The sequence below is a fragment of the Lepisma saccharinum genome, chromosome 2 (genome assembly GCF_977018435.1).
Source record: "Lepisma saccharinum chromosome 2, izLepSacc3.1, whole genome shotgun sequence".
Classification (NCBI taxonomy): Eukaryota; Metazoa; Arthropoda; class Insecta; order Zygentoma; family Lepismatidae; genus Lepisma; species Lepisma saccharinum.
In genome coordinates, this window is record NC_139230.1 from 55,164,660 (window position 1) to 55,184,910 (window position 20,251).

The following is a 20,251-nucleotide window of genomic DNA, read 5'->3' on the forward strand; positions in this document are numbered from 1 at the left end:
AGGAGATTCTCATACCTTCTGTAATAGATGATTACAATCAGCATATAAGTGGTGTAGATAAGTGTGACCAAATTTTGTCAGTGTACCCTGTTGAAAGAAAAAGACTGAAAAAGTTTTACAAAAAGCAGTTTCTACACTTGTTGAATCTTTGTGTATTCAATGTTCATATGGTAAATAAAAAGCTTGGTGGCAAGAAAACAATGTTGCAATTCCAAATTGACTTGGTAGACAAAATTATTGAAACTAACCTACACTATGGCAACCGACAGTTCTAAACCAAATCCAATGAGGCTGACCAAAATACACTTCCCTGCCTATGTGCCAGCAACCGAAAAGAAGAAGAATGCTTCAAGAAAGTGTAAAGATTGCTCAGAGAGAGGATCAAGAAGGGAAACCTGTTATCAGTGTAATGACTGCAATGTTGGACTTCGTGCTGCTCCATGTTTCATGGACTACCATACAAAGAAGGACTACGTCCTAAGTTCGAGTTTCTACTATTTTTCCCTCATACCTATTGAAGATATTGCAATGAAACTTGTGAACACATTACATATAGACCATAGTATTTTTCAAGGTAGATTATAATCAGGTACCTATATCCAGGGCAGGTCCAGAGGGCCCTAAAGTTACCAAAAGAGATTTTTCGGAGGGAAATTTCCCGAATTATCCCCAATTTCCCTTCCTCATACTTGATGTACACATGTGTGTGGCACCATTTGAAAGCCTGTTCTATTCTGAAGAGAAAGACATATGAACCATGATACTCTTATGAATTGTGCTGAAGCAGTAGCTACTTAAAAATATTACTACGCAAACTCAGAAAAAAAAATACACAGAACGGGTAAGCATTTTGTCAGAAAATTACATAGGGAAGGGGTTAATAAATGTGTTTTTCTAGGTGACTCCAGTGCAAAAGAAGCTGCATATTTAGACATTTACTTTTTTTAAAAGTAGGGCATGAAGATTATCCATAAAAATTATAACAAAATGGCAGAATTGTGCACTAAATTATAAGATATTTATAGATATCTCGGATCGGTAAAATAATCTGTAATTTTACCGATATATAGATATACCTATATCGAGCAATACCAATAGAGTACCAATTAATCTGTCCCATCCCTTAAAAAAGATTACAGTTAACAAAAGGAACTACTGGTGTCAGCCACTATGGATATATTGGTTTATCAGTGAAATTACTGATAATTTTACTGATGTATTATATATCTACAAGTAGCCTCTAATTTAGTCCACAAGAGATACAAAAATATAATTCAAATTACAGGAAAACCTCGTTAATACGAAGTTCAAGGGACCAAAAATTGTCAACTTCGTATTAAACGACTTCGAGTTATCCAAACTTTTCAAGATGGCGCCTGTTTTCAGGTGTAAATAAAGTAGAGTATAAATTAGCCCCACAAAGGATATTTTATACTTGGTGGTAGCTCAGAAAATAAGCTTTATATGTACTATATAATAATATTGTACGTTTTAAAGGAAGTGTAAAAAATGTTACACAAAATGAGAACACGGAGCTTAACGCGGACACAAAGATTACAAGGTGTCGGTTAACACCATTTATCCTGCCTAGTTATACAACCGGTTATGCACGGGATGCATGTTGTGGCAAAAAGTCTTATAAAAAAACTGTACTTTCTTTTAAATGTGCAAAGTTGTTGCTCTTCCACGAAATTCTTACAATTTTAGTTCATAAGAAACCCGTTTGCACGGAGACCTACGGAAAAGAAAACAATCTCGTTTATTGCAAGAAGTGGGTCTTGACAGTAGTCACACTCGAGCAAGAGACTGGAGATAATCAAACAGAATGAATATTGGATTTTATGTACTAGAACATTGTCCGTTACAGGAGAGAAGATTCTCTTGGGAGAGAACACAACCTTTCCCTGGCACAAAACAAAAAAATCGGGCCTGTAAATTTCATTCTGGTTCGGCTGTCTAAAACACATCGTAAAAAAAAAGTCACGTATTCTTTGCTTCAGTTAACTTCATATTCGCCCCCCCCCCCCTTTTTCAGGGGGCAGTCCAAACTCTTCCTCAACTTGCATTGTAATCAACTCTGAAAAAGTAAACACACAACTTGCGATGTTTGCACCCAATGTGTATCCTAGGACACATTAAACAGTGCCGCACTCGATAATCACTCTGGTTTGGATCCCACTTTAAACTGTATATTTAGTCCCGCTTAGTTCAGCAGTAAAAAATGAACTAAAAACAAGTTTTACGAAACTTGCGTACTATTCAGATTAATCGACAATTTATTGTAGGATTCAGGAGTATTCTGGAGGTCAAACACTCGTTCCGTCAAAACTTTTCCTCTCGTATTCCTACATTGAGCATTGCGGGTTTGTTTTTTTAACAGCAGCACGCTAATGGTTCTGAAGAAAAGCGGGGATTATATGGCTTTGGGAGATTCAAAACAATGAAGCAATGAAGCTTATTCCTTCCCACTGGATGAGTCATTGCAGTTATCAGCAAGCGAGAGCTTTCCAGACGCTAGACTAAACACTGGCGCCAGCTGCAGGGTAAACACAATGAGACAGGCTGGAAGTTAGAGCAGCAGGTGGCAGAAGGGAAATCATCGGCATTTTAAAGATAAGGCAGTTGTTGAAGACCGAACTTCTATCAGCAGTGTGAAAAATCACATTACCATGCACACCAGTGGCGGATAATGAGCTGTTGTAGGAAAAGGAAGGGGGTCACTTTTCTTTTACTTATCATGCGGTTTTTGTTCGTTTTAAAGAAGGTTTTCAGAACTGTTTGCTTTTTATTAGACGCCAAAGGAGCCGGTGTGCGCACACGAGCAAGAATATCGTGGCCGAAACAATTAGCAACGGACCCCCCCCCCCCCCAACGTTTGCTGAAAGATAAAGGGGAGAAGTCACTCAGACAACAAAACACTGTTTTGGCAAATTTTATGACCGGCACAGTTTGGAAACGTATGAAGCGGGAAACTGGAGTTGCAACATACGTAAGATCGATGTCAACTTTTGCGGGAAACCTAGATGACAACGCATTAAGCGGGTTGACGATCTTTAGTTGGCCCATGCGGCTTTGATTATCTGTAACAGTTTCCCTTTTTTTTATGAAGGTCTACAGGGCACAAAGGACACGCTTTTAACGAAAGTGGTTACCGGAAGTTGTCTGCTACCAGGCCAAAAGTTGCTCGCTCACGGGAAATTGCTGTATCTCGAGCTCAGAGCTAGACAGATTGGTGAGACTTCCAGGCGCCACGCATCTTGTAATTTGGAACATTCGTGCGATCTTATCTTGCATTTCTCATCTGGCACTGGTGAATATTTCCAAGGTGGCGCATTCAGCGGGGAAAGAGCTTGACCTCCCATGCACATTGACAAAGAATGTCAATGTCCAGCGGGCATTTCGGGCTGCTTCCCTCGAGTTGTCAGCAGCTCTTAGGACAAGGAAACATGTCAAGGTCAAGTTAAAATAACGTCCAAGCTCTCTCCACATTCGATCTTCTCTTGTCGACTTACGCAGGTGTCTACTTCGAATTAAGCGAAACCAGTTTTGCGGAAGGGTCTTGTAAACAACTTCGTATTAAAAATTATCCGTATTTCGATTTATCCGTACTGAAATACATTATAAATCTTATCTTATCGGCTGGGGAATGGGAAGAACTTCGGATTAAAGGGTACTTCGTATTAACCAATATCGTATTAACGAGGTTTTCCTGTATATGGAACAAGTGTTCTCGGGTTACCAGCCACGTTAAATCAGCATTAGCTTCCAACGTTTCAAGCGCATCCATTGCTCTCATCATCAGGGAATGTAAAAAAGAGAGACCAGTGTAGGGTTAAATACAAGACTATGATGGGGTGGAGCTTGGACGCTCTCCTCCTATTGGCTCATTCTGGATCCTGGTGTTCTTATTGGCTGGTGTTGTGTTTTTTACGGAGGAGTGGGTTCCAGGCGTGACTAAGCTGGAGTTCCACGTCCCCATTGTTAACTTGTTCGAATCACATCGCCAGGAAAGCTACAATTCCTATTTTCAAATTATATTGTTTTGTAAAGTCTAAATTTATGCAAAACCCATTGCAGTTATCTAGCTATATACATTAATTAGGGGCTTAATGAACAATTTATGTTCAAGGAACATTTGCAATTTTATATCACATCTGTGGACTACACTGCTCGAGTTTGAGTTTTCGTTTTGAGTCCACTTTAAGCACAGTTAGGCTAATCAAGACTGGACCTACAGTTTAAAGTGGGATCCGAACCACTACGTGCCTCCACCAGGTATAGAACCAAGAATTCCTTGATTACAAGGCAACAACGATACCACTGAGCCATGAGGAGATCAGTAAATTTTACATCAATATTTTTTCAATATCAGGAAAAATGTCATCCCTAATACACATACACACACCAGGGTGTCACAAATCATAGCATTTTATGCTACTAAAGTAGATAAGTCTAAAAACAGGAGTTAAATATGAAGAACAATGAAACAGATACTGGTTACAATCAGATCATGTACCTGTTGTATCGAGGGTGGTATTTGTAAGGGGGGATGAGGGGGGTGTCCCCCTCTCTGCTTGATAAATTTTATCCCTGGGGAGAATGATATTTGGGGGGTGAAAACAACAAATAATTGGCAATTTAGTCACTTCTCCCACTTTGCAATTCTATAGCAAAACTTTTCTGTCAGACAACTGGAAGCTGTTTCTTTGTGAAGCTAAATTGCCTGTGAAAAATTTAACAAATGGAAAATTACACGGCCATGGCTTGATGTTTCTGGTGATGAAGTTACACATACATAATCTTTAAGCATCACCGAGTTAAAACATATGGGCAAATTGGAAGGTGGTATCCTTTGTTGTATATATTTATTGGTTTCAGCATGCATTGTCAAGGTGGTAATTTTTGCAGCAAGCTAAACACATTTATAAAATACCATGACTTAAAATACAGAAGAATCTATATTGATTTCATTCTCTTGATCAGTTCTGTAACAACAATTGATCATGAAATTACGTACACAATAATGGGCATTAGATATACAGAAGGTCGATCCGCGTATGTTTGTCCGATTTTGGACTACCACTTACCTTATGAAAATCCACGGGACCAGCATCGGTTGCCCTCAATGTGTTCACTGTGTGTCTTGGCAATAGCCCTGCACCATAACTTCCATTGTAGGAGGCTACGATGAAGTACAGGAAGTGGAATCTTCTGCCATTCCTCCTGACAGGCTTTCCACAGGCCCCAGAGACTGATGACACGACGAGGAAAAAGTGCCAGTTTCAGTAGACCAAACCCACAGAAATCCATGGGACTCACATTCGGTCACTTCATTCACCAGTATATCGTGAAATGGAATAGCCCGAATGCCGGTGTCTGTCGCCATGTGTTGCAGAAAGTTCTGGGTAGAACGAGATGTATGTGATGAGGCCTTATCCATATGCACAGACACTTGATTTACGGTATTTTCATACAAACATGGCAGATCGTTTGTATAAATCGGGGTCAGGATATTCTGCTGAAAGAACGCAGAATTGATTTTACAGTTTTTTTGGACCTGACGAATAGTTAACTTGGCTTGATAGGTGTTCCCGCAACAACCAGAAATCCCTTAGAGAAAGTTGCTTTGCAATGACGGACGAAATCTGGACGGCATTTTGCATCGCGTGGAGTGTACGTTATGGCTCGAATTTTGCCACAATCTGATAGATAAATCCATGCCTCATCTAGTGTGGCCACAAACTTTGCATTGTCCCCGGATAAATGGCGTTCGTAGAGGTGCCTGTTGGTCGTTCTCTCACACCGATGGGTCTCACTGAGGTAATGTCCACGGCTTTTAAAGACCCTCCAGAGGTTTAATTTCTCACGTAGGGTGCAGTTCACAGTTGACTGGGCCACATGGAGTCATGTGGCCATCACACGTTGCATCGGGGGTTTTCCTATAGCGCCATTCGACACAACTTCCGAGAGACAGGTGGCGACACTGCAGTGCACGCTTGCTTCCTCATCCCCCTGGTGGGCGACTGAATAGCTGGAACCTTGTGGTTTTTATGCCGCTTGATTATGTTCTTGATAGTCGTCGAACCCAAGGTGCATCCATGTTCTTTGCACTGTTTCTGAATTTTCGACACTGAATATTTGGCGTGGAAAGTGCAACTACGTAGTCCTCCCCAATACGGTTCACCTTAGGAGCCATGATGCACACAACACACTCGCAATAGTGCCACGATACTATAGGCTCTAACCATCCTCCCACGCTTTGAACCGCTTGGATAGGTTGATTGTGTGTGCAGGGGTGACGGTTCAAAATCGGACACATATACATGGATCGACCTTCTGTATACTAGTAGTGGTAATTGCTATTATCTTGTATTCAAGGAGTCCCAGATTAATTAGGCATACCTTGGGGGGGGGGGGGAGCGCACTTGCCCACCTAACAATTTTCAGATTGATTGACTGATTTGCTTTATTACTTCTCTTTTTGTGCCACCTTTGGCTAATTTGCGAAGATGGAATGAGTGATGATATGATGAAATTGATGAATGGACACTCACAAATATCCATGCCCAGGCCAGGATTCGAACCTGGGACTTATGTTGGTGGAACTTGTCTTAAGCTCGTAGGACCTCAGAAGCAAGTTAATGACTAATTTTTATGATTTTGCAAATGTACAGTAATTTAGCATTAGTATTGTCTGCTCTTTTAATGGGGCAGAGAACTTTTGGATTCTGCCCCCAAAGTTAGATTCAGATCCCCAAAAGTTAGGTCCCAGACTAGAATTCTGGGGTGTCAAAATCTTGTTTTAAAATCTGTAGGCCCAGTCCTGATTAGCTGTTCTGATCGTAAAGTGGACTTAACCTTTTCTTCTTGTCAAGACAAATGTAAATTGGAAAATTTTCAGCAATTATTAAAAATATGTTTTGTTCAAAGCCTTTTTTTTTTTAAGTTGAGTGACATAAAACAAAGTGTGGAGTGACTCCATTCACACTGGTTGTATCAGACATACATTCCTGTGTTGCATTCCACTGGCATCAATCAAGATGATAAGACCACAGAAGAAATTTTGTTATTTGTGTTTTTCTGTGTCATTATTGGCTAATTGTGATGTAGGCACCATGTTGTATAATGTATTACATCATCATTCACTAAATGTTCCATGTCAGGTGTTCCTAATGCAGTGATTGTTCAATGCAGATGTGATTTTACACTAATTGAGTAATTAATGTGTGATGAATGGTCTACCATTTTATGATCATTGTTTGGCTGGTACTTTGTAGCATTTTTGCCAGTATTATGAGGAGAAAAAGTAGGTAGAGAACTGCAATTAGATGTCATGATCACAACTGAAGTAGACTGACTGGTGAAAGTTGAAACATTTTGATATTAAATACTTTTTGTTTGTGTTATTTGTTCTCTACTTTTAAGGTGTGGTAGGACTATTAGTACCATACCTGTCAAATGAATATCATGAATTTGACAGAATATGATGGTACCATACTTTAATAAATATATTGTTGGCAAAGAGGTTAGTGCTAAACATACCTGCAAACATCTCAACCGAACTTCTCCAACTTTATCATGTAAAGTCCAACCAATGTATTTCAAATAAGAATCATCAAGAAAATTTTGGTGAAATTTTTTCATCCAAACTCCAATTTCAGTCATGCATATTGACCTTATTTCAGGTAGCGTGTCCCTAAAAAGATAAAAAAGTAATTAGTTCTGTGATGTCCAAGCAATTCAACGGTATTCTTATTACCTTTACCAGCATTAATAAATGAAACATATTCATGCCATAGCAAAGAATTCTTTAAATAATCCAGTATTTAATTTCTTTGGAAATAAATAGAACATAACTAAAAAAAAAGCAGTGCAAGTAACATCTTGAACAGGATGGGGAATATTACTGATAGTTGGGAAAATATGTGAATTGTGATTTCCTGGTAACTATTAAAAAATCTCCTACAATATGTACTAAAAATAAGAATAATAATAGGCAACATTTTTCAGAGATTCTTGATAAGGTACCACCTTTTACAATTACCACATTATATTTACAGAAAAGAAGTAGTAACAAGATTAATAACAGTATTTAATTATATGTTTCATCATAATCCATAATGCCATCTAAGAGGAAAATCATTCCAGTTAGCAACAATGTGTGATCTGGGATAAATCAATATATATATATATATTTACTCGAATCTTTATCATTTCCAATGTACTACTATTCTGGAAAATGTATTCTTTTATTCTTTTTACAATACTCTTCATTATAAATTAAAGAAATGGAACATATACCTGATTTGGTAGCAAGTAAATGATTGATTGGTAGCAAGTAAATGATTGATTGAAGTTAAAATGTCTGCTGATTCAGCACTTCCATCACAAGTCTTACTTAACATACGTGGGGACAAGTTTTCCTTATACAGTGTGTCTGAAAAGTCACACAACTGAGATTTTGAGCATATGTAACTATTGTACAAAAAGCAATAGATATATGAAACTTATACTGGGTATTAACTTTGTCTATATGGATGTGCCAAAACCGATTACAGATGTATGAAAATCGGCAGAAATTGACATATCGGCATTGGTATCAGTATTGGCAAAATTCCGATATTTAACCCGGTACAGATAATACTAGAGTTTACCTTCTAATAGGTTTTATATTTTAATTTTTTAAGATTTATTGAAAATTAGGTTATGATTCTTCATCATTTGTAGAGTCTTTTTAATAAAATTATTGCAAACTCTCATTCAGAGGATCAACCTACCTGAAAATCAGAAATAAAACAGTACATTGCTGAACCAACTATTCCACGTGACCAACATCTGCTGTTGTATTGGAAATTCAAAAGTGAGTATCCAAACCTGAAGCAAGTGGTGAGAAAATACTTGGGCATACCTGCTGCATCAGTATTCAGTGTTGCTGGACAGATTTGCGATAAGAGAAGAAGTAGGTTACTTCCAGAAGTGCTTCAAAAACTTGTATTTCTGAAGTTGAATCTGCCAGCATTAAATTTACAACATTAAGAACAGAAATTCATTTTGCATTTCAAAGAAATGCTTGTGTACTAATGTTAAATCTCTTGAGAATCTATGTTCTTCTTAACGGTTCACATAATCACTTTTTTTTAGATGAAAATGTACATTTGCATCTCTTGAGAATATATATGTATATACATATGATATGCAATAGAAATGCACACAGCATATTTATTTTTGTCATGCTGAAAATAACATCCCATTTCTGTTGAATAATCTTATGTATCAGAATCGGTTAAATATCGGCATCGGTATTGGTTCCAAAAATTATGGGTGAGTACATTGGCATCGGTAAATTTTCAGCTTCATCACATCCCTACTTCAAACATTAAACAACAAAAGCATGCTCCACGTGAATGTTCAATATGCAGAAAAAGTTACTAAGGTGTAAAAATGTTTTGTACTCGTATGAAGTAAAGAAAAGCATGGAGTCTTTTGCAATAATTTTTGATGTATATTGATGGTCTGTGTGGGTATTTATTGAATTGTTTAAAGAACGATAAATTTTTATGCATTACAGACAACTTTATGGGGTTAATTATGGCATATTCAAAAAAATGTGTTACGAGGTGCACTGGCAGCATTGGTCATGTGAGGACAGTACCAGGTGTGCCCAACATTCAATCAAAACCCAGATGAAATAAAAAAAGGTTTGAAATTTATCATACAAAAACCTAATATACCCATCCTTCTGTATGAAAAATTTCATCTCTTATTTCATCTGGGCACTGATCTAGTAAGGTAGCTGTTATTGGTGTGGTGGGGCATTTAAAACCCCACAGTGTTTCAATTCTCCTGTTGAGTGAAACCTATGATGGTGTGGCTCCATATAATTTCCAAAAACAAACCACAGTTTGCAGTAGAAGTAGCAGTCTTTGCTCAGAGCCTCCTTTGAGCTCTTACCAGGAGGTTGAACATACTTGGGGTTTTATAAACCCCATCAAAGCATTTGTGTAACACAGAATTACAAGATACAGTGGACTCTCTTTAATTCAAACTTGGATAATTTGAATTACTCTGTAATTCAAACAGAAATTTATTCCCTTTGAAATCATCTTTAATAACGTTCTTGTTAATTCAAATTTTGGACAACTTGAATTTTTTCTTCTCCTCTTGGAGTTTGAATTAACAGTCCATGCTCAACTCTCTACAATGGCCCCGGGAATAGTGTCCCTCAAAGTAATGGCCCTTTTTCCAGGAAAAAAAAGGGGGGGTCAAAATTTTAAAGAAATTGGTCGAAAAATACATTTATTGTGCTTATTTTGGTTTCTGCATTGCAATACTCTTTGTTAGAAAAGTACTACATGTTGTTGGTGGTACAACATTTGAAGCCACTATGTTCAAATAATTGACTTGGTCAGCAAGGCTTTGGTTGCCGGGAAAACCACATGAGGTCCTTGGAAAAGTACTGGCCATATGCTACTTGCGATGTTAACCTGATGTGTCATCTCATTTTTTAAAAGTTTTCATGGTAATAGTGATCATAACGGCAGTTGTGAAGTATCATTGTAATTGAGATTGTATAATTATATTGTAATTAATTGTGTAATTAATGTAATTAATTACATAATCATTGTAATTGTTAAAATAATAAAGATTTAATTATGAACAAATTTAAAAAATTTCAGCATGCAGCTACTAGTACATTAGGCTGAATGATGCAGGGTTTCATGTTCTGGCACTCTGGTATTTCAAAAATGTTGGCGTCATCTTTGGCTGTATCAACACCCATCAGATATCATTACTGTTTCGATATTTGTGTATTTCAGGACAAATTATTTTTTATTTCCATCCTGTCCCCAATATTATTATTATTAATACTTTGATAAATTTTATTTTAATTGCTCTGTTGTAAATACACTACCAACACACATATTTGTGGAAGGCTTTCTAACAGGATACTAATCAAATACCAAATGTATTTTTGAAATGTTTCAATTACAATCCCTTTTAACCTTTTTAATGTAATTAACTCTGACAAGCTTTCTATTCATTTTTCCACGTAAGTTTTCTTTTGCAATCGATTTCGCCACTCGTCTGGTGGCTTCGTCAGGCGTGTACTGTCTTGCTGCGGGTGGCGTTGTCCCTTCTTTCACTTGTGCTTGTGGCAGTGCTAGTTGAAGCAACCCTTTCACTTTTTGTCATTCTCGTGTGGGTGTAGTGCTTCCTTCTTTTACCACGCATCGGGGTTTTGGCACTGTACACGGCGGTTCCAGATCTCATCGTCTGCTTTCGTGGAGCGGTGCTTGTTCGCATGCACAGGCGGGCTTTTTTGCGAACAGTTGGGGTCTGTGCTTGGTTTCTTGTCTTGGGGGAGGAGCAGGTGGGGTGGGTGTGCATATTCCTGATAGCAGGAAGCCAGGTTTTATTGAGGGCCCTGAGATTAGTGTTGAGGTCGGCGGGAATGGTCACTATTGCATAGGTTTCTTTTGAAAACCTTTCTAGTGTGGATTTTGCTTGCATGACTATTTTGACAGAGTCTATGTTATGGTTTTCGTCTATGAGGTGGCAAGAAAGGCCTGTTCTTCTCCTCCCAAGTCAGTGGTCAGCATCATGCTCCTTGAGCCTATAATCAAGACGGTGCTTTGACATCCTTACATACTTGCGTCCACATGCGCAGGTGACTATGCAGACGTCACTTCTTGCATTACGGTCAGTGTATTAACATTTGAAATGGGTTAGGTGGGAGGCTATGGAAGGAGGGGGTTGGTCTGCTATCTTGAAACTGTGCCTGGTTAAAACTTTTTGGATTTTTTTTTTGGTTAGGTCAGGATGTCAGTGGAGGCTGATCCATTTTTCTTTCATCTTCTCTTTCTGGGGGTGTGGCTGGTTCATTTTCCTTCTTTTGGTAGTCTCCAGGAGGTGGAGGAGTTCCTGTTGGCTGTACCCGTTGCTGATGCCAAGGGAGATGATATGCTCGAATTCAGTTTGCAGGTCTTCAGGATCCAAGGTGAGGTGTATGGCCCTCTGGAAGAAGTTGATCCAAATGTTTTGTTTTCTTTTGCCGTGCAGGGTGACCAGAAAGTTTGTGGATGTATTGTGTTCTGGGGTTGGGTTTTCTGTGTATATTGGTCTTGAATTTGTCATTCTTCCTGCTTATGATGAGATCCAGGTAGTTTAGTATGTTATTTTTTTCTTCCTTTGGTATGAAGTGGATGATTGGGTGGGTTTTTCGCGATCAATTTCGCCACTCGTCTAATGGCTTCATCAGACGTGTACTGTCTTGCTATGGGTGGCGTGGTTCCTTCTTTCGCTTGTGCTTGTGGCGGCACTAGTTGACACAGCCCTTTCACTTTTTGTCATTCTCATGTGGGTGTAGTGCTTCCTTCTTTTACCGTGCATTGCGGTTTTGATGCTGTATGCGGCAGTTCCAGATCTCGTCGTCTGCTTTCGTGGAGCGGCACTTGTTCACATGCGCAGGCAGGCTTTTTTGCGAACGCTTGGGGTCCATGCTTGGTTTCTTGTCACGGGGGAGGAGCAGGTTGGGTGGGTGTGCATATTCCTGATAGCAGGAAGCCAAGTTTTATTGAGGGCCCCGGGATTAAGTGTTGAGGTCAGTGGGTGTGGTCACTATTGCATAGGTTTCTTTTGAAAACCTTTCTAGTGTGGATTTTGCTTGCATGACTGTTTCGGCAGAGTCTATGTTATGGTTTTCATCTATGAGGTGGCAAGAAAGGCCTGTTCTGTTCCTCCCAAGTCGGTGGTCAGCATCATGCTCCTTGAGCCTATCATCAATTACCTATCTCCGCATAACCGCGAAATGGATATCTTTAGAAACTTTTTAATGTAGTCCTTCTTTGCAAAGATTGAGAGGTTACACTAAGTTCAAGTACTGGTTGTACAGGGAGGGAGGGAGGTTGACAATTACTCTTTTAGGATTTGAGTGATTACAGCTTTCATATTTAATGTCAAAGGATTTTTTTAAAAATAGGTTTATCCTTCACTAACATGCTATCAACATATGCGCTAAATTACTTTAAAGAATCATGACATGATTGTGAAGTTTAATATATCATGAACAACATTATGCTGAAAACTAAAATACATATATTAGCCAAGGGTAGGGAAACAATTACAATAAACACTTGCATGTACTGCACTATATCTAAAATATTTAACATATGGATTTTATAACGGAGAAAATTCTTAGTTTACCTACAAAACCTCCATAAAATCCTTTAATGCCAACAAATATTACCCCAACTAGGAACAATTTGAATCCTATACAACACCACCTACACACACACACACACACACACACACACACACATAAACACATAGTTCATACCATGTAACGCTTTAGGCTGAAAAGATAAATCTGCATGTAAAACCTATGTTTATACCTCTCCATTTTTATCACTGCTCTCTAATTTAACATTTCACTTGCTATCACCAAGGCGTGTGGTGTGATTTATAGCACCCATTTGAGTTCATGCATTGTATAAGCCCTTTTTTCTTATCAAAGAGTAGTAAAGATAAGTCCTTCAAATTCCAATCATTATGAATGTGAAATCACCTATCATGCATCATGGGTTCATGTACACACAATGGAACCTTGATCACACATTCTTTTTCAGTGACTACGAACATAAAATTCAGGAAAATGTAAAATCTGGGAAATAATGTTAGTATTATTTTGGTCCCAGAAAAGTTAAGATGTTTCATGTGGGAAATGTAAAATGCAGGAACAGAAATCAAGGTTCCACTGTATACACACTAATATACAAGCATGCACACAGATCCATTCCATCATATCATATCTGCAACTATGTCTAAACCATGTGTTCAGAAACACTTTCCAGTGACAAAGGAAACACCCATCAAGATATCTCAATCCTCTCCAATGCCGTGCATTTTATTTAACGAATCTGTACCAGTGACCTTATAGAAACAAAATCTATGCCTTTTATACAGAAGTATGCAACCACCTCTAGCATCATTTTACCCTGTATTTTTCAGACAGGCACCATATCCAACATATACAGCTTATAATTGTTTGTTGTATTGTTTGTTACCTTTAAAAATTCAACTTGAACAGTTCATTTGTTGCATCTTCTTCCAACATGTACCAGCTGAATTTTCCTCTTATCCAGCTGCTAAAACTTCATTTCATCAATGTGCTCTTTTTATTGATAATCTCAGAAAACAAAAAGTAAAACAGCAGACATCTAGAGAAAAAAATTGGATTTTCCTTCCATAAAATTCTAAAAAAAATTAAACTTCAAAAACATACAATTTTTTTTATTTCTCTTTATATTTTTGAAACACAGCACAAAGCCAATAAAAACTGAAGTTTCATTGTAAGATTATTTCACTCTTTTAATGCATATGATCCTCCAAAACAAAAAATATGGAAATGGATGAAACCTACAAATCTGATTATAAAATATATGCAGGTTCTGATATGATTAACTAATCAACATGTGCTGATTCTTCTCTATCACATGATCAAAGCAAAAAGAAAAAGAAATAGTAAAATTGAAACCTGCAATTAATGTTACTCTCAAACAAATCATGAAGTATAACAACAGTGAAAAATAATGGTATTTTTTTCCTAATGTGTCCAATAAGGATGGACAGATACAAATATTTTTTATAATGTCTGCAAAGTATGTGAAAAGTCAATTTAGAAATGCTGCAAATGAAAGTAACGAAAGCAGTTATGGCACAAATAGGATAAACGTACTAAGTTCTCCTAAAATTTTTGTGTACATAAGTGGCCTGAAGCAAATAATTCAACTGTATTCCATGAACTGAAAATCAAGACAGAATTGAAACTAAACATAAGTCTGCTTCAAACGTAAGAAAAAACAAAGTGCTCAAAAGTATAAAATCTTACCTGGACTAAATGCAGAATAAAAATGCAAGAGGCAACATAACATGAGAATAAATAGCCTCAGCAGGCCATCAACACATCCATGTCATGTCATACCCACATTGTCAGGTTAGAAAAGAAGGTAGGCAGGATCACATCAGTATTACATACATCCAGTGATTGAGAATGCTTTTTCTTTACCTTCCTTTTTATACTGACAATGGAGATGCAATATCTCCAAAATCAGGCACCCTGCAGATATTTTATTCTCATGCTGCATTGACTCTTCTGTTTTCATCCTGTTTTTAGAACAGGTTAATCTGTATAAACATGAAAGAGAAAAGAATAATGAGTTATTTTATTAGTGCCTGTGCAAAGTTCAATTCAGATAACAGTTTCTTTAGGATGCAAAATATTTGAATTTTTCTTATTTCATGTCACTTTTCTGTCACTTTTTTTAATGTGACAATGAGGATGAACAATGATTTAATTAAAGTGATGAGGGTACACTAAAAAAGAAACACCCCAGGACTTGAGTGCAGCACCTTCGGTAGCAAGGCCATGAGTCGATCACTTAATCGCCATATTTGTGCTCGAGCATGTTAAGTGGTAGAAAAACATGAAACAAGATTCAACATGTAATGTGATTACAGCTTGCTTTTAAACTAACATCCCTTCCGTAATCTCATAGCTAGTGCTTTTATGATTGGTGAGTGTAGACCATTGAGAAATTCCTAGCATAATCCTACATTGACATTGTAAACTCACAATCATTAGGACAAACAAGGAACCACTAATACAAAGAAATAGTCTCCAATCTATAGACAACAATAAATACTATGATGGGAAACTATAGACTGATCCTGCCTTGTCGAATGAAAACCAAACTGTTCGTTCTCAATTGAATTTACCTAGTAACTGCAGAATAGAACTAACCAAAACCCTGAATTTTTCCAAGTTTTCCAGTACTGGAAATGGAATTTTCCACAGACTTAAAAAACAAACTCCATGTGGATATTTGAAGCAGATTCTCCATTGTAACCCCTTCAAAATCCCATCAAGTGGCTGCACCTATATTTGCACAATGATATAAAAATCTGTATCACTTCTGCAAAATATTAATGTACTATAGACAAAAGCAAATCAATCTGGCATTAATAGTTTTAGAAGTAAATATGATAAACCTAATTCACCTATAAGCAGAAAACTTCACTCACCTGTATCTATGAACAAAAACTGATTTAAACATGTATGTAAGCATATTCTTTATTTCATCCATATTTTCTTCAAGTTCTTGTCTCTTGCTCATTAAACTCTCAAGGCGGTCTGTTGCTCTCTTGTCACGTGTTTTTTGCCTCTCTGTTTCATATTGTCGCTGTGTGTTGTCCAGATTAACTGACACAGTTAGAGCCACGTCTACTAAAGCTGTCATTAGTTTCATAGCTGAAAAGCAGGAGAACAATATATGAAGTATTTTCAACACATTTCAATGCAACAATTGGTCACATGATTAAATGGAACACAGACCTCACATTTCTTTTCATTGTATCAAAAAGTAGGAAATGTAGGATCTTTGGCAAAAAGTATGATCTGCTTGAAAATAGGTTTTTACAATTTTTGTCCTAATGCCTTTCAAATACAGGGTGTCCCAATAAAATGTATACACTCTATGAAAGCTCATAACTACCATACGTTTTGTTATTATTTCAGGTGTAACCACTTAAAATAATGGCTGAAGTCAGACTAAGCTTTGAGGAAAGGAAATTTATTCTAAAGTGTTACTGGAAGACTGAGAACCAAAGTGAAGTGCAAAGTCAGTTTAGAAGGGTTTCAATGAAATGCACCAACACGACGCACAATTGCTCATCTGCGAGATAAGTTTGAGGTGGAAGAAACTGTTCACAATGTCCATAAGAAGCATTCCGCAAGACCACAGTCTCACAAGAGAAAGAGAAGTCATCAAAAGGTTTGAGCAATCTCCTAGAAAATCTGTTCGTCAAGCAGCTCGTGAGACAGGACTTCCAAAATCGAGCGTCCACTGAATTTTGCAGAGTTCCCATTGGAAATGTTTTATTCCTAGATTAATCCATGCTATCAACGAAGATGATCATGACTGGAGAATTGAATTTTGTGGATGGTACCAAGTAAAATGTGCAGAGGACAATCAATTACCATACAAGATTGTTTGGAGTGACGAGGCCTCATTTAAATTAAATGGCTCAATTAATCATCACAATTGCAGCTACTGGGCAACTGAGCAACTGACAATTATCATGTGACAATGGAACACCATGTGAACTTACCAGGAGTTACAGTGTGCTGTGGTTTGTCAGCATTTGGTTTAATTGGACCTTTCCTTTCGTACCATACTGTGACTGGTGCAAATTACCTCAACTTGCTGCAGGAATCCATCATGCCACACATTCAAAAGATGTTTAGGCACGAAGAATGGCACTTCCAGCAGGATGGAGCACTTCCCCACTAACATCGCAACGTGAAGGCTTATCTTGACGAAAATCTGGTGAACAGATGGATAGGACAAAGAGGTACCACCGAGTACCCCTCCCCCTCCCCCATGCTCACGGGATTTGACCCCAATGGACTTATTTTTGTGGGGACACCTCAAACACAATGTTTACAGCACAAAACCAGCTACAATCAATGAGTTGAAAGCATCAATTGAAAGAGAATGTGCCCAAATACCAGTTGAAATGATTAGGAACGTTCTTGATTCCATTGATGAGCATTATTAGCTGTGCCTGGACCATAACAGCCAACAATTTGAACACTTCCGATAAATGGCTGACTTATACATTTGTCTACTTTAATTTGAATTATGAAACTTTTCTGATTCATAATAATTGTTAGTGTTATAGTCATTCAAAGTGTGTATACATTTTATTGGGACACCCTGTGTATTTTTCGCATTATCTTACAATGTTCTTCGGAAGTCAAAATATTTACTGGAGGTAACAAAAAATAGTGTTTGTGTGAAATTCCAATTAAATTTCTTCTAACTGTGGTTGTTGGGAGGTAAAAACTAAAATTTCACTTCCATGAGAGCCCAGCCCTTCTTCCAAAAAAACAAAACTTCAACTGTACAATAAATAGATGTTTTGTACATACATGCACACTTAAATATTTTGCATTTGAAAAACCTCCAAACAGAATTTTGATAACTACAACTTTCTGACAAAAATACAATATTCGTATTACATTGTAACTCAAGTATGCCATATACCATATGTATATAAATGAAAGAAAACAGGAATGAAATATCAATAGTTGATTTTCAGAAGTGACATGAATACTCCAGTCATAAAGTCTAAATATGTACCAACGATTCAAAAGTGGGGTTACGTGTGCTTGGCCAGAAACTGCACTTTTCAATGTTAATTAGATGATACAAACTGCATTGTCCTCATGTTTACAAAATAAGGTAAAAATATAACATAGTATTTCCATTTGATATTACCAAATATTTCCATTCGATATTAATAAGTATTTCCATTTGATATTAACAAAGCTGCAATTTTCCATTCACTCTTTAGTCATTACTTCTCTATAACTTTTCCTCAATACTATTATTTTATTAACACAAGCCCCCTTCCAAAAAAAAAACCCACTATCACTTCCGTCCACATAAAACATTTTCCGAGATTGCTTTTGTAGGAGCATTCCCATACTTCTAGGAACCAAATTGTTGAGCCACTATCATGAGAACAATTATGGAAGTGGGGGATTAGAAACAAAATGTGAATGACTTTGTACTTTTATCATTGTTGTATTATGTCTAACATTTTAGAGACTTGTTCTGTCTCAGTTTTCATGGATATCCTGTTGGATCAAGGGCAGACTTCTGGATCATGAGAGCATTCATGGATAGAAGATTTGGGGAAATATAATTCTGTACCATGACAATGTTGTAATTAGGTGTGAGCCAATAGCACTTTGAAAGGGTACCCATATCAATGCCAATATTCTTACCAATTCTCACTGATTCTGATGTTTGAAAATTGAGACAATTAAAAGATTAGTAAGTGGATATTGATCACCGCTGTAATTTTCATGTGGTAGAGAATCATTCAAAAAATTGGCCAGTCTCAGCTAACACTCAGGTGCTATGTTGCCACATAATTGATTTATGGACTTGGAAATATTTCAGTGCAGTCAGATAAGTTTTGGAGAAGTGTACAACAGGCCAGAAAGCATGAAATTTCATACTAAACTAAAAAGTTTTACAAATTAAATATTGAAAAAAATAAAATTAAATGAAAACCCCAAACAGAAGTTTTCTTAAATAACCATCAACAAATAAAATCTTTACTTTACTTTATTTTACTTCGCTTCTTGTGTCATTGCTTGGCTAATTTGTGAAGATGGGAATGAGTGATGAAATTGATGAATGAACTCTCACAAACATCCATGCCCAGGCCAGGATTCAAACCCAGGACCTCTGGCATCGTAGTGTGATGTGCTAACCACTCTGCCACAGAGGCCGGCAAAGTGGACTTTGAGTTATCACACCTACTTTGAACAACAGGCATGACAGCAAATTTTCATAGGGGATTATATTTACTTCTGTAGTAATTAAGATGAAAGTTAAAGTAAAAATAATTTTGTAAGTGGTAGTTAAGTAGACGTTACAATGAATGTCTGAAATCAGTACACATCATGCAATGCTCAGATCTAAGGCTACTCAATGGTAGAAATGACTGACAATCATGGTTTTGGTGAAAGAAATATACAGATCAGAGACAGACTTCCATGCCTCAACCAAGAGCACTTACCTGCCAAAGTAGCAGTATGCCTAAAGGCACGTACTTGGGAATCGGACAGTCCTGTCAAAAGTGATATTACATTGTCCATTAAATACTGATCATAAATTATTGCATACTGGCACTGTTTCACCAAAATCTGAATAAAATCACAGAAACTGCTTCGGAACTTTTTCCACTGCTGTCCTGTCATAATGAGTGGATACTCCCCACTTTCCTGAAAAAGAACAAAAAAATTGAGGGAGAATTGTTTGTTTGTTAGGAAACGTAATTATTTTTTGCTTGTCAATGCAACACTTACTAAACAGTAACAATAAATTAATTGTGATAAGAAGAACATGTACAGTATATTTTCAAGATATTAGCAGAGACTTTCCTTTCATATCTCATAACAAAGTTTTATGGTGATAACATATACTGAAATATGTTAATTTGAACTTTTCAATACTATCTTTTTAGCTTTAATTACACATTTTCTCCAAAACTACATAAAATATCTTTCAACTGGCATAATTTCTTCCAATGTTTTTTACTGAAAACATATTGCGGAACCCCAATTTTACATTTTCCTGCATTGTACATTCAATCTTCATGGTCCCAATAATGCAAA

At 37.1% G+C, this 20,251-nt stretch overlaps 1 protein-coding gene across 1 annotated transcript in view; it reads right to left on the bottom strand.

Annotated features, from left to right (window-relative positions):
• The window catches only part of LOC145984041 (cohesin subunit SA-2-like), a 129,301-nt gene that overhangs the window by 73,872 nt on the left and 35,178 nt on the right, over window positions 1-20,251 (bottom strand). Inside the window, exons 7-9 of the mRNA XM_083117381.1 lie at window positions 19,654-19,858; window positions 16,081-16,306; window positions 7,543-7,696 (exon numbers count right to left, since the gene is read on the bottom strand). Coding sequence (XP_082973507.1) covers window positions 7,543-7,696; window positions 16,081-16,306; window positions 19,654-19,858 — 585 coding nt within the window. The remainder of the gene's footprint in view (window positions 1-7,542; window positions 7,697-16,080; window positions 16,307-19,653; window positions 19,859-20,251) is intronic.